The sequence below is a fragment of the Oculina patagonica genome, unplaced genomic scaffold, assembly GCF_052425735.1.
Source record: "Oculina patagonica isolate OP01 unplaced genomic scaffold, crgOcupat unplaced363, whole genome shotgun sequence".
Taxonomy (NCBI): domain Eukaryota; kingdom Metazoa; phylum Cnidaria; class Anthozoa; order Scleractinia; family Oculinidae; genus Oculina; species Oculina patagonica.
Window position 1 is genome coordinate 1 of NW_027558215.1, and position 12,461 is coordinate 12,461.

Sequence of the window (12,461 nt, forward strand, 5' to 3'; positions counted from 1 at the left end):
GTTTTCGTAGAATGAAGCAATTAGGAGTATTTCTATTTATTTTTGTTTCTACATATTTCCCCCTGGATGGGATGCTAGTCCCGCAGGATCCCCCCCCCCCCCCCAATCATTAGTTCGCCGGTACCCATTTATACACCTGGATAAAGAGATTCACTAGCTACCTCATTGTTACTTATTTTGCGAGACTTAATTTTCGCGATTTTCAAAAAATCGCGAAATTAAAGACCCGCGAAAATTTATATTACACGTTTTCAATTGTATTTTTTATGTCAAATACGTATTTTTGGCCACATTGCGAAAATTACTTCCCACGTCGAATTATGCCCGTTCCATTTTCGCGAAATTAAGTTCCCTAGAAAAAAAGTAACAATGAGCTATTTATGTATAGGGTAAAATGTTTTGTCAACTCAATGACCCCGGCCAGTCTGCATTTTCAATGCATTTTTAACCACTCTGCATTTTCCAGAAAATAAATCTAATTTCTCCTTTAACAGGCTATTACTAGCCTATTAAATCTGCAAGAGTTGCATGTACATGTTAATTTTCCTCTTGGTATTTATCCTAATGTAAGTGCAAGAGTATGTTAAAGATTGTTGGGACTTGTTAGTGTAAATAAAAATAATTCAATTAGTTACTGCTCTATCGTTGATGGCTAGCTTAGTAACCTAATTTTTAACTCAGTACCATGTCTTTTCCTTTTCTGTTTTTCTTCTCTCGCCACTGAAATCCTTTCTTTCGACGGAGTTCGAGAATCTGTAAAACTTGAAAGAAACAACGTAGTAAAACACGCGTGATTGATACGCCTTGAAATACTGTTAAGCTTGGTTTAAAATGAAAAAAGTTGAGTTCTTCAATGAGCAAATTTCAAGTTTACAAAGACTGCTGAATAAAAAGACTAACGAGGTTAATCTCAATCTGAAGTAAAGTATTCACGAATACCAGCTTGAAATTGCTGAAGCTTAAATTAAAATAAAACAATACATAGACAGTCGGGGAAATAACTGCCAGTTTGGGCCAATCTTCGTTGAAGCACTCGAAGAATTCCGGAATTATTTTCTCCAATCAAAAACTAGCGCGAGCACTCACGAGTACTCCGAAAGCCGTCGCGCGTATAAATACGTCATGTTGCTTAGCAACTTCCGGGACGAAAATCGCGGGCTCAGTCACTTCCCGGAGAAGTGATGTCGCCATCAACATCATGTTTATTTGTCTTTTGTTTTTATTCTCCTTTATATATTCCACCTTTTATAACCAGTTAAGTAATCACACGTCGCTGTATTAACCTTGCAAGTGGCAATTAAAGCGAGCAATAGTTGTTTAACACGTTGTTTTCCAGTGACGTCACAATCGTTATATAGCGCGAGAAACGTTTCAAAAGCGAAGAACAACCAATCAAAGATGTGCCGGCACTACAGCACGGAAAGGAAATCCCAAAAAATCATGGATTGTTATTTGGGGACCTGTAAGTGCGAGCCGACCTACTTGAGTTTAAAGTATTATTACCTGGCAGCATTATGACACAAAACGAGCGTGATTTCCTGCGGCGACTCAGCGACGATACTTCTGACCTTCTCAAATGTCACATCTACCATTGAAGTGTGATTCCATTCCAGGATCTGGTCACCTAATAATAAAATAGGGTAAAAAAGTGGTTCAATCTTCGTCTCTTTTGGCCATCCGTACATTCTTTTGTATTTGCTGTGTTATTAAAATGTTCCTTCACTGTTTCAATCGTTTTTTTTTTTTATATTTCACAAACTTTGATGGCCATTTCCCATGTCTAAATTTGGCTAAAATCCGTGACACAGTTGCTTTGACTCGAATTGAATAGAACATGGAAGGAGCCATTTCACGATATCCGAAGTCGCGATGTCAGAAGAAAAACACAGACATGCACAAACCGAAATAAACAAGGGTGCTTACAACTAGATTAAAACGAATTATGAGCCACAAACTTGAAAAAATTGGCCACTTTTTTCAAGGTGCGCTGTTTGTGACTTTGCTCCTTTTTAAATAAAAAAATAAAACAATTCTTCTAACCTTCTTTGATGCACTGCTCAGCTGTCAATCCTCTCATCACCTTAGCAACGTAAACACCAGTAAAACCTCCCGTGCACATTCTTCCACCTACTACTCTAATGCCATACTCAGCATCTGTAATGAAATTAATAATGTCAATCAACTGACTTTCGTACCAGTCGATGTTCAGGTCCATAGCAACCCGTTGTTTAAAACACCTATTTGTATAGGAAATCGCACGAGTACAATTCGTAATTAATAGGTACCAGTGATGTTTTGAAAGTTCTCAAATTTGAGAACTTTGAAAACATCACGTGTATCTATTACTCTTGTACGACAAGATCATGCGATTTTTTTTATTTATAGTATATTAAACAAAATTATGATTTGGAAAGGTAAGCTTGATAATTCCTCGGTTTGTCTTCAGAAATAGAAATCAGAAATGTACTTAAATCTGCGGAAATCATCGAAAGTCTTCGGGTCAACTTTGGAAAAAAACCTTTGGTAATCTTCGGAAGTCTCTAGAAATCTTCTGGTCAACCTCGGAAGTCTTCGTGTGAGCTTCGGAGGTCTTCAGAAGTTTTCGGGTCAGCTTTGGAAAGGAAAGTAATAGGTACTCCTATCCTAGGGAGTACAATTTGGGGTTAACTGTACTGCTCCCGTCCAATCAGTAATTTTGTGTACTATAATTAAATTACAGGGGGGGGGGGGGGGGGGAAGAAACGAGGTCTGGGACCGAGTAGCGATGCTCTCACAACTTGCAAAGCGATCAATTCACGATGTAGTCAGCGGTTTTTGGACGATGATGCAACAGGCAATCTTTTCCCGCGAAATGGAAGCTGCTATGCCGTGGAATCACTTATTATAAAGGGGTTCAATTCTCTTAACTAAAAATCTAAAAGCAGCGTGTTTATCCGAAAAATTTCGTCATCGTCGTGTAGTTTTAAGAACGCAGAATTTTGTGATGCCGTGCTACTTTTCAGTGTTGAAATGCAAATGTTTGTACCACGATTTTCAACTGGTCCACATGGGGATTGTAAATGAAGTAAAACAAAGAAAGACCAAGTCAACAGACAACCTCGAAACAATAGAGCAAGAACAATAGCTCCGACCGGCGCGGGAATATTCGATCGCCACGTTTTCATTACCATTCCCGTGATGGTTTTATTTCATAACAAACACCACATATTGACACCAAGAACCTTTCCGGAGAAATTTTCGCTGCTTTAAAGACAAAACTTAGACTGAAAGTCTTTTTTATTACTATATATATAAAAAAATCGAACTATCTCACTGGTCCGATGTTGTTATTGTTTTGGCAAGTTCACAAAGAAAGGAGCTGCTCATGCGCCTTAGAAAAATCCGCTGACTACCGCCCCGATGATTGCTTTGCAAGTTGTGAGAGCATCGCTCAGATTTCATATAAGAGAATGTATGGGAAGTTGCTTCCCCCCCCCCCCCCCCCTGTTAAATTAATTTATCTACGTTTGCATGCATGTCAAATTGTTCCAATGTTACCAATGCCTTTTGGTAGGCACCCCTTGTGTTCAGAAATGCCAATCTGCGAATTTACTGTTCGCTAATAGACCACAATTGCGCAGATGTTGTTCGGCCTTATAAGCAACAAACTCCAACCAAAATTCTCAGGGAATCACGAATGAGTGCCTCGGACTATAATCATTTACCTGAACTTATCATGCATTTACATTTAATAACATAGCAACTGACAATCCTTAACTTTCGAGTAATAAGCACTATATTGGGCAATTGAGGCCTGTTTGAGTTTTTCTGCATCGTTCGTATATTCATTATTTATTAAAACGCTATACCTGAGCCGAATTCCTCAGACATTTTCAAATCTTTTTGCAAGGTAACTTTATGGATCAGTGGACAATTTCTTTGCTTTGAGAGAATGGAGACTGCAACCTGTATTCACAAAAGAAAAGAAAATCAGCGATGAGTTTAGATATCATGAGTTCGAGTCCAATTAAGGCCCAGGTATTTTACTGGAACATCTTAAGCACAACTTTGTACGGTACTTCTCAAACTCTGCTCATTTTATTGTTGTGAAAAAGTTGCAAATGAAAACAGTTAGCGAGCAACATTTAGGCGGTGAGGTTCAGGGGGTTGGAGGTTACAAAAAATTATTTTATACGGGGAGGTTCCGCCCCGAGATCCAAACCCTTATCCGTTCATATACCACTTACGAAAGAAAAGTAACCCTTTTGTGTACCTTCGATAGAAAGAGGTAACCCTTTCACATAACTACAGAAGAAATACTGTATCTTTTTATCTAATTTTTCACTTGAATGAATCACACGTTTCGGTCCGTTCGTGATATTTTTTTTAAATAGCTAAATCACAGTTTTCCCTACTTCTCTTTTGTATATTTTAACTTGTGAATTCCCTATCGATTCCTTTACCCTACAGCCTGAAAAAGGTACCCCTTTCGGGCGGAGCCTCCCCGCTTAGTCCACTGTGGGGAGTACTCCCTCCACCTCCGAGCAGGGAGGTAAGCTGTGAGCTCGGAATTTGTTAGCTTCGTTAGACTTCCTTATTCTTACTGAATTTCACGAATACGAATTTTTGCGATTTTCGCGATTGCAAAATAATCGCAAGATTTAATACGCGCGAAGAAAACATTGCGCGAAATTTAAACACCCGAAAATTAATACCATATTATATATCAAAACAAAAAATTTAAATGTTTGGATCTGCAAAAATCTAGCTTTGAAAATGTCTTTCCGTCTTGTTTTCGACAAGCACCCTTCCCCTGATTACTATTTTCTTCAGCTTGTAAATTGGCCAAAACCTCTTTAGTGCAGTCACAAAAGTTCCCGTTAACAGGCTCCTTGGAGTCACATTGGGCCAGACCTTTGTACGGTATATTTCCACTAGTTCCTTAGTCTTGGACTACTGATTCATAAAACACTGACAAAATCGTGAAATTTAATACACTTTTGCTCTAAATTTTCTTGCAATCGCGAAAATAAGTACTCGCAAAATTCGGCTCCCAAATTTTTCGCAAAATAAGTACGCGTGAAAGTTAGTAAGAATAAGGTATATGTAATTTTGAATTGAGAGGGAGAGTTTCAGGCCGTGGGATCGAAGATATCGTATAACTAAAAAGGTCATGACCAGCATAAGCCTTTGTTTAATCTCGTTTCCAGATCCCTTGAGATCGGCTTCGTCCACAAGAGATCTGTGAACGAGATTACCTTTATTTGGAACAGTACAGCTGAAACACTTACTTTTCGTTTCGGCGACTGCCCTTCAAGTTTTGTATTCTCTACGGGACTACTGAAAAAAAAAATGAGAAATTGAAAACACTGAGTTTATAAAACAACAACAACAACAACAACAACAGCCACAACAATAGATTCACATCAGATACGTGCAGTTACCCTTAAGAAATTTTCCATTCCGTCAGTCAGTCAGTCTTTTTGTCAGTCAGTCAGTTAGTCTGTCCATCTGTCAGTTTGTCTGTCTATCAGTCAATCAGACAGACTGTTTGTCTGTCAGTCAGTCTGTCTGTCAATCAGTCTGTCAGACTGTTTGTCTGTCTCTCAGTCAGTCAGTCTGACAATCAGTTAGCATTTCAGACCGGCTGTAACAAATCAGTCAGATTGTTAAACCTGCTCTACATAGGAGTATTCTCACAGGCGGCCCAAGCTCACAATTAGAGGAGTTAAAATATTTAACATAATCTCTTTTGTAACCGTATGCGAAACGTGACTCTCGACCGGCAGCATATGGAGGTGTTGTGTTACAACGGTTCTCATTTATGAAGGTTTGTATGCGAGAATACGCGAAGAAGTACTTCTTCTTAGCAGTGGAAACCAAAAATTGCATAACTCGCTTAAAACGCCTCGGATCGGCCTGAGAACCGAGATAACAACAGACATAACGACAGGACATTGAGGTAAGTTGATTTTATTGTCAAAATCTCATTATATTTAGCTATAAATTCGAAAGCGTATTCTCCCATACAAACCTTCATAAATGAGAACCGTTGTAACACAACACCTCCATATGCTGCCGGTCGAGAGTCACGTTTCGCATACGGTTACAAAAGAGATTATGTTAAATATTTTAACTCCTCTAATTGTGAGCTTGGGCCGCCTGTGGTATTCTTTGAGAAAGAAACAATGCTTCATGTGTTTGTACAATATCACTAATGTGCAGACTCACAGGTCTTCCGGAGTCCCTCGTGATGAACTCTGGGCTACTGCATAAAAAGCACCTTCCTCATCTAAGGAGGAATAGTGAACTGAAGAGTAACTATCACAAGAACCGTCGAACCGCCTCTGCTCCTCTTCGTGGGGAAAATTAAGATAATTGTCACTCTCACTTCCATCATTTTGGTCTTCAAAAACGTCATCATCGTCATCATACTCGTCAATGATGTCACCATGACCCTGATCCTCGTCATCATTGCCTGTTTCCAGAAAGAACTTGTTTGCAATTGGAACCTGCGGCTTTGTTTGAATAGTAGGAGGGTGATTTAGGCGTGGAGGATTTTCGGCCGGCGTGGAAATCCTGACACTTTCCTCCTGAGTGTTGTAATTTGCCTATGAAAAAAGCAATAAAAAAGTGGTCTTACAATTGTTGGATTGGGAAAATAAAAGGGAATCAAATTCTATGTTAATTTTACAAATTTAAGGTGGATGATTATGTGCAACGCTTGTACTTTGATGGATCAGCACTGCACCCCCAAACAGCAGTAAATACTTGAAAAAATCAAAGTCTCTTCGAGATATCGACGTTTTTGCATGAAGTATGAGTCGAAGGTTTATCCTGTGCATTGTTCTTCGAACTTATCATTACAGTTTCTTTGTAGTTTAGTTTAACAATTTCCTATCTTCGCGGAGAAAATGCAGCCATATAATTTTGTCAAAAATGGCTCGTCCGCGCCGGGTATTTAGGCACATATTCCTTAACATTACACAAATAAACAGTGCAAATTTCAGCGAGATCTGACAATTCTATACTTTAAAATTGCAAGGACCTTTCGAGGCAGTCGATTACGGCAGCGAAATTAGCAAATGAAACAGCAAAATATGCGTTCGACGCTTTGTTTTTGCGACGCCATATTTGAATTGTTATAGGTAGACCGCTGTTCAATGTGTTCAAGGCTGTATCGTTACGATTGCTCCACGAAAAAGCACGAAAAAAAATACGGATATTTCCGACTACTGTCGGAGAAAACATTGCGCATATAATTGCGGCGTAAACAAATCGTTACACTCAAGCTGCGTTTTGTCTAGGCTCTGCGAGGGTCGGATATCAAGACCCAGGATTAAACAAAAGCCATATATACAGTGAATGCCTTCGAATTATATTTGAAGATGAAATACGAAAGAATTTTGCTGCGTAGAAACGATCGCATGTTGTAAAGCCGATTCATGCAACATTGCTGTCAACGCTAGGTCTCGTCCCTAACGACCTAGGCTGATGACGAAATAGAATGGCGCTTGCATGTGGCGACCAAATTTGGCCTAATTTTTAACCGCTCCTAAGCTAAAAGAAGCCCCCATCTCTTGCATTTGTTTTAACTTCAATAATATCTTTGAAAAGAGCGAGTTTTTTTGGTATGGTTTATTTTTGACGTTTGTAATTTTTAAACGATGTAAGTGCTAGTGATTATTTATTCGTGTTTTAGTTACGCAATCCATTGTTTGTGCGACGCTCTTTATAGATCGCCTTTCAGACACACGTGCGTTGAGATAAGAAAGCTGACATGTCACTTTTAAAATTGTTAAATAACGTTTGTAAATGTGACAAGTCACGTTTTTTCCACGAGATCGCAAATGATCACCCACAGCGGAAAGTAATTCCTTAGAAATTAAACAGTCGCTTGAGAAATTAAAAAAGTCCCTTGAGAGTTTACAAATATGTGGTTCCAAATTTTGTCCACAAGCAAAAAAATTTTGTAAACAAGCAAAAACGTCGAAATGATATCAAGAATTTCTAATTATTGTGCAATAATTGCAAATTATGGTTGTCGTCTGCATAACAGGCTATCACGGCAACAAGAAACACCCCTGTTGTAGCTTAAAGTGCTTATAACTCAAAAGGGTGCACGACACCCCATTTTTTAACTTTAACGAATGTTCAGTTGAGGTGAGGCAAAATTCGGAAAATTCTACAAAAGGGGTTCAGAGGATTCATGATCCAGTCGCTGATTATTGGCAAACTTGCAATCTGATTGCTCGGGAGAGGGTGTCTCCAATATGATAGGGACGGAAATACTCGTCGTTTCGCAAAGGGCTGTTAGTTAGTCACGAATTTTCGCCTCACTTGTTAGGGTGTTCACGGCAGAAAGCCATCTTGTTTAACCTTCGGGATTATCTTTTAATATATCTTGAACTTCAGCTTTTCTAATTCGCTATCAATCACGGTTAATCACCTTACGGTTTTCTTTATTAATTTCAAGTTTCACCAAAGTTAAAATACGTTTAAGGTCGCGCAGGGCCCTTGCTCATTAATAAATTCATTAGTCAAATTTCTTGTTGGAGTGCTATCTTGCAAAGCTTTAATTCGCTACATTTTGAATATCGATTCCTCTAAAATTTAATAAGGATACTCAGGGATGATGGAATTACATCATGATTGTCCTTTTACTGAGAGATGACCGTTGTCTGTGATGTTACAAGCCCTTAAAAGTTTAATTGAAGATAATGCGATTTTGTGTCCAAGTTTTCAGGTAGCACAGCGCACCAATTTAAATGATTATATAGCTTAGTGATAAATCGTAACTTCTTTTGTGTTCCCACTAGAACGAAATTTTCGATTTCAAAAACTGCTACAAGTTAATGGCTTCTAAGAGCATAAAAATGTGAAATCTAAACTTTAAAACATGCTATCTTCATTTTGAGAAGGAAATTTAAAAATTCGCTCTAGCCAGAACACAATAGAGTACACCAAGTTTATGTTCCTCGCGAATCAACTCTTGAAATTCTATATTGGCGGAGAAAACTTGGACACAAAATTGAAGGTTTTGAGGCTTCCGAAGACTTTCCGAGTCAATTTTTACAACAACGTGTGATATATTCAAAGCTGTGAATCTCTTTATGATAATTTTCTATGTTCCAGCGCACGTGACACAAAGCTGAAAACAATAACTAGTAATTACTTGTACAAAAGAGTTTAAAAACAAACTCATGAATATTTCGTTTGTTGTCGGCTTCAGTCGTCCGGCAGTTCGTGCATACTCTTTAAATAAATACATACTAATGATTGCAAGGGTCCTGCGCGACCTTAAAAGCAGTTTAAAATGGGTTTCAATTGTTTTCTTCATAGGAGTTGCTAACTGCTGTTTGTCAACTTCAAATTTTTCACAATAAAACACAAATAAGAGCTTACTTGAGTTCTATGTAAAAGTCAGTCTCTCAGTTCAATGTGGCTGATTTTAGTTTCCTAAAACCCGGTGTAACAAAACACTGACTCTTCCTGGTGTAAGTGGGGTATTAGGGAACCAATAAATCAGTTTTATCATCATTCGATTATCACCGGGTTATGGAAGACAAATAGACTGCTCGCAGCTCTTGATACGTTGTCTATCGACTTTTATAGTTGACTCGTTGTTTAATGTCTCAACAACTATCAGCAGACAGAAACCTTGAACTCCTAATCTAATTGCTAATAAAAAAACAAAATGCCGTAATACAAACCATTTCCATTCGTCTGACGGATTCTTCAGCCAGCCTGTTTAGCATTTCCTGTACCTGAAACCTCTCATGCCGTTCCACGTCATTGTGCCAGGCACCACCGCTGAACTTGAACATTTCTCGCTTTTTCATACACAGAGCACATGTCCAAGTACCCTAGAAAAGATAATAATAATTATAATAATAACGCCTCAAAGTCAAAATTTTGTTGAATATTTTTTCTTCTAACGTACCATTTTGGCATGTTACGTTAAAGGGACTGTTTCACGGCTCGTTGAATGTGCAAGCTATAACGTGAGCCCACTAGATTCCATTGTGCAAGAAACAATTGGAAGCGTGCATTCTGGACACATGGAAGAGTTCTCTACTCGCATTCACATGGAGGCCATTACATAAAGATAAATTACATTTTAAGCAAATGAAAGATCATCGCAGTAATGTACTCAACTTAAGCAGTTGAGAAAAGCAAGCCTGAAAAAAAAATCAGGCTTGAACGGGAATCGAACCCATGACCTCTGCGATACTAGTGCAGCGCTCTAACCAATTGAGCTTATTAATTTACAGTTCAAATAAATCTTGTTGTTGTTGTTGTTGTTGAGCTATCAAGCCAACTGGGAGCTGGTCACTTGTGAGTTCGTAATATACCCGTGGATGGAGAAGATAATAAATGAATATTTGAAATTCATATATTTGTACTGCGGATATACATTTTAAGCAAATGAAAGATCATCGCAGTAATGTACTCAACTTAAGCAGTAATGTTGAAAAAAGCAAGCCCCGGGAAGCAAACCTGAAAAAATTCAGACTTGAACGGGAATCGAACCCATGACCTCTGCGATACTAGTGCAGCGCTCTAACCAACTGAGCTATCAAGCCAACTGGGAGCGCTGGTCACTTGTGAGTTCGTAATATTCCCGTGGATGGAGAAGATATGAAATGAATATATGAAATTCATATATTTGTACTGCGGATATACATTTTAAGCAAAGGAAAGATCATCGCAGTAATGTACTCAACTTAAGCAGTTGAGAAAAGCAAGGCTGAAAAATTACATGTGGTATAGCCGAGCTTGTCTTACTTGATATCTGTTGCCACATCTCGTACATGTCTTTTTTCTGCACACGCCACAGACCAGTGCAGCTGTAGTAGCTACTTTCACCTTGAGACAGATGGCACACAGCTGTGACAGTTCTTTCCTAGACAGTCCACGAGACCTCTGGGTGATTTTCGCTTCCATCTCCTTGATTTCTTGTTCAAACTTTCTGATAAAAAAAAAAACAACATCAAGAAGAAAGTGAAAAGAGGTACTGGACTTGATTGTAATTTTCCGCATGGCCATTACTCGGGAAAACATCATTCGAATGTCAATTTCGTTTACCAACAGTAGTGATGATGATGGTGATGATGATAATGATGATGATGATGATGATGATGATGATGATGATGATGATGATGATGATGATGATAATGATGATGCACGGAAACCATCATCAGTGTGAACAACACAACAGAACAACATAGCAGGTACATAATGACATAAGCATGATGTAAAGAAAGAAATGATCTTTTCTTTAAGTCGTTTTGTCGTTAGTGTTGGCCAGGCTTCATTTTTTCGAGGATTTCATTCTGGAAAATCCGTTTGCAAATAGGAGTGGACTACTTTTGGTTGCTCAAAAGCAGTCCGTTACAATTAGGAGTGTCAAATGGTCTTTGCGAGCATGCGAGCACAACGTTTTTCTTTTCAAGCACGATCATTGACAACAGTTAGCCTTGCCAGCAACGAGCACTTTTTAAAAAGCTACCGCCACTAAAAACCGAGCATGCGACCACTTGTAAAAAATATGCGAGCACGAGCAAACGAGCACCCAGTAAACTTTTGCGAGCATTCAGAGAAGAAGGCTAATTTTGCGAGCACTGTAAAATTTTGAGGGACCATTCATGACCCTTACAATTATTTCATTGCTCATCCTATTCTCTCTTAAAAACCAAAAGTCGGCAATAAATTGCTGCAAAAGAAACCTTATTTGCAGGACATGCGCCAGTTCGAATTTTTTCGGTTTCTCGATAAGCTATAAGGGTTTGGGTAACGGGGCGGCGCCTCCCCGTATGAAACTTTCTTGAATACCCTTTCCCTTCCCTCACCGGAGTGAGACTTGATTTCTAAGGACCCAGCGCTCAAAAACTACACAGACGCCTGCATCGCAAGCTACCTCCAAAGAAGAAATGAACAATAAAAAGGAGGAAGCAGCATACCTCTTCTCCGCAGCGTTTCTTTCATGTAAGACCCACTGTCTCTCAAAAACCTCTCGCAATGTCGACATCTCTTCCTCTGACAATCGCGTGACGTCAAAGTCACTAAGCAACGACAATGTGCTGCAGTTCTCTTCCGGCGTCTTGACGTCATTGTTTCCATTGTCAAGCCTGACCTGCGTCATTCAAGGCGATAACGTGAGTAGGCAAAGTCTGCATCGGGCCAATGTGTCCCATATAACAGGAACTCTCGGTTTCTGTAGCATTAAGCAACTAGGATTATTTCTACCCCCATCCCTAACGGCTAACGGCTTGAATTCCGAATCGAGCACTCCGGGTTTTATTCGTGTCCTAGCCGGTTTCATAACAGTGTTAACCCTAACAATTAGCGACGGTAACATCGATCATTCTGGTCGATCATTCTTCTATTGTTACTGCTCCACAACGAATATGGGAACCCCACTGCTCTATTTCAGTCAACATTTAGGTTCCGTAAACTGAACAACCAAAAAGCAAATTTTA

General features: G+C 39.1%; 1 protein-coding gene across 1 annotated transcript; it reads right to left on the bottom strand.

Moving 5' to 3' along the window:
* Window positions 1–1,378: 1,378 nt before the first annotated feature.
* On the bottom strand, window positions 1,379–2,135 carry LOC144640582 (protein piccolo-like). Its single transcript, XM_078499685.1, has 2 exons — window positions 2,041–2,135; window positions 1,379–1,624 (listed from the first exon to the last, which is right to left on the bottom strand). Exons 1-2 carry the CDS (start codon window positions 2,117–2,119, stop codon window positions 1,500–1,502), a joined length of 204 nt encoding a protein of 67 aa, XP_078355811.1. The 5' UTR covers window positions 2,120–2,135; the 3' UTR covers window positions 1,379–1,499.
* Window positions 2,136–12,461: the final 10,326 nt, after the last annotated feature.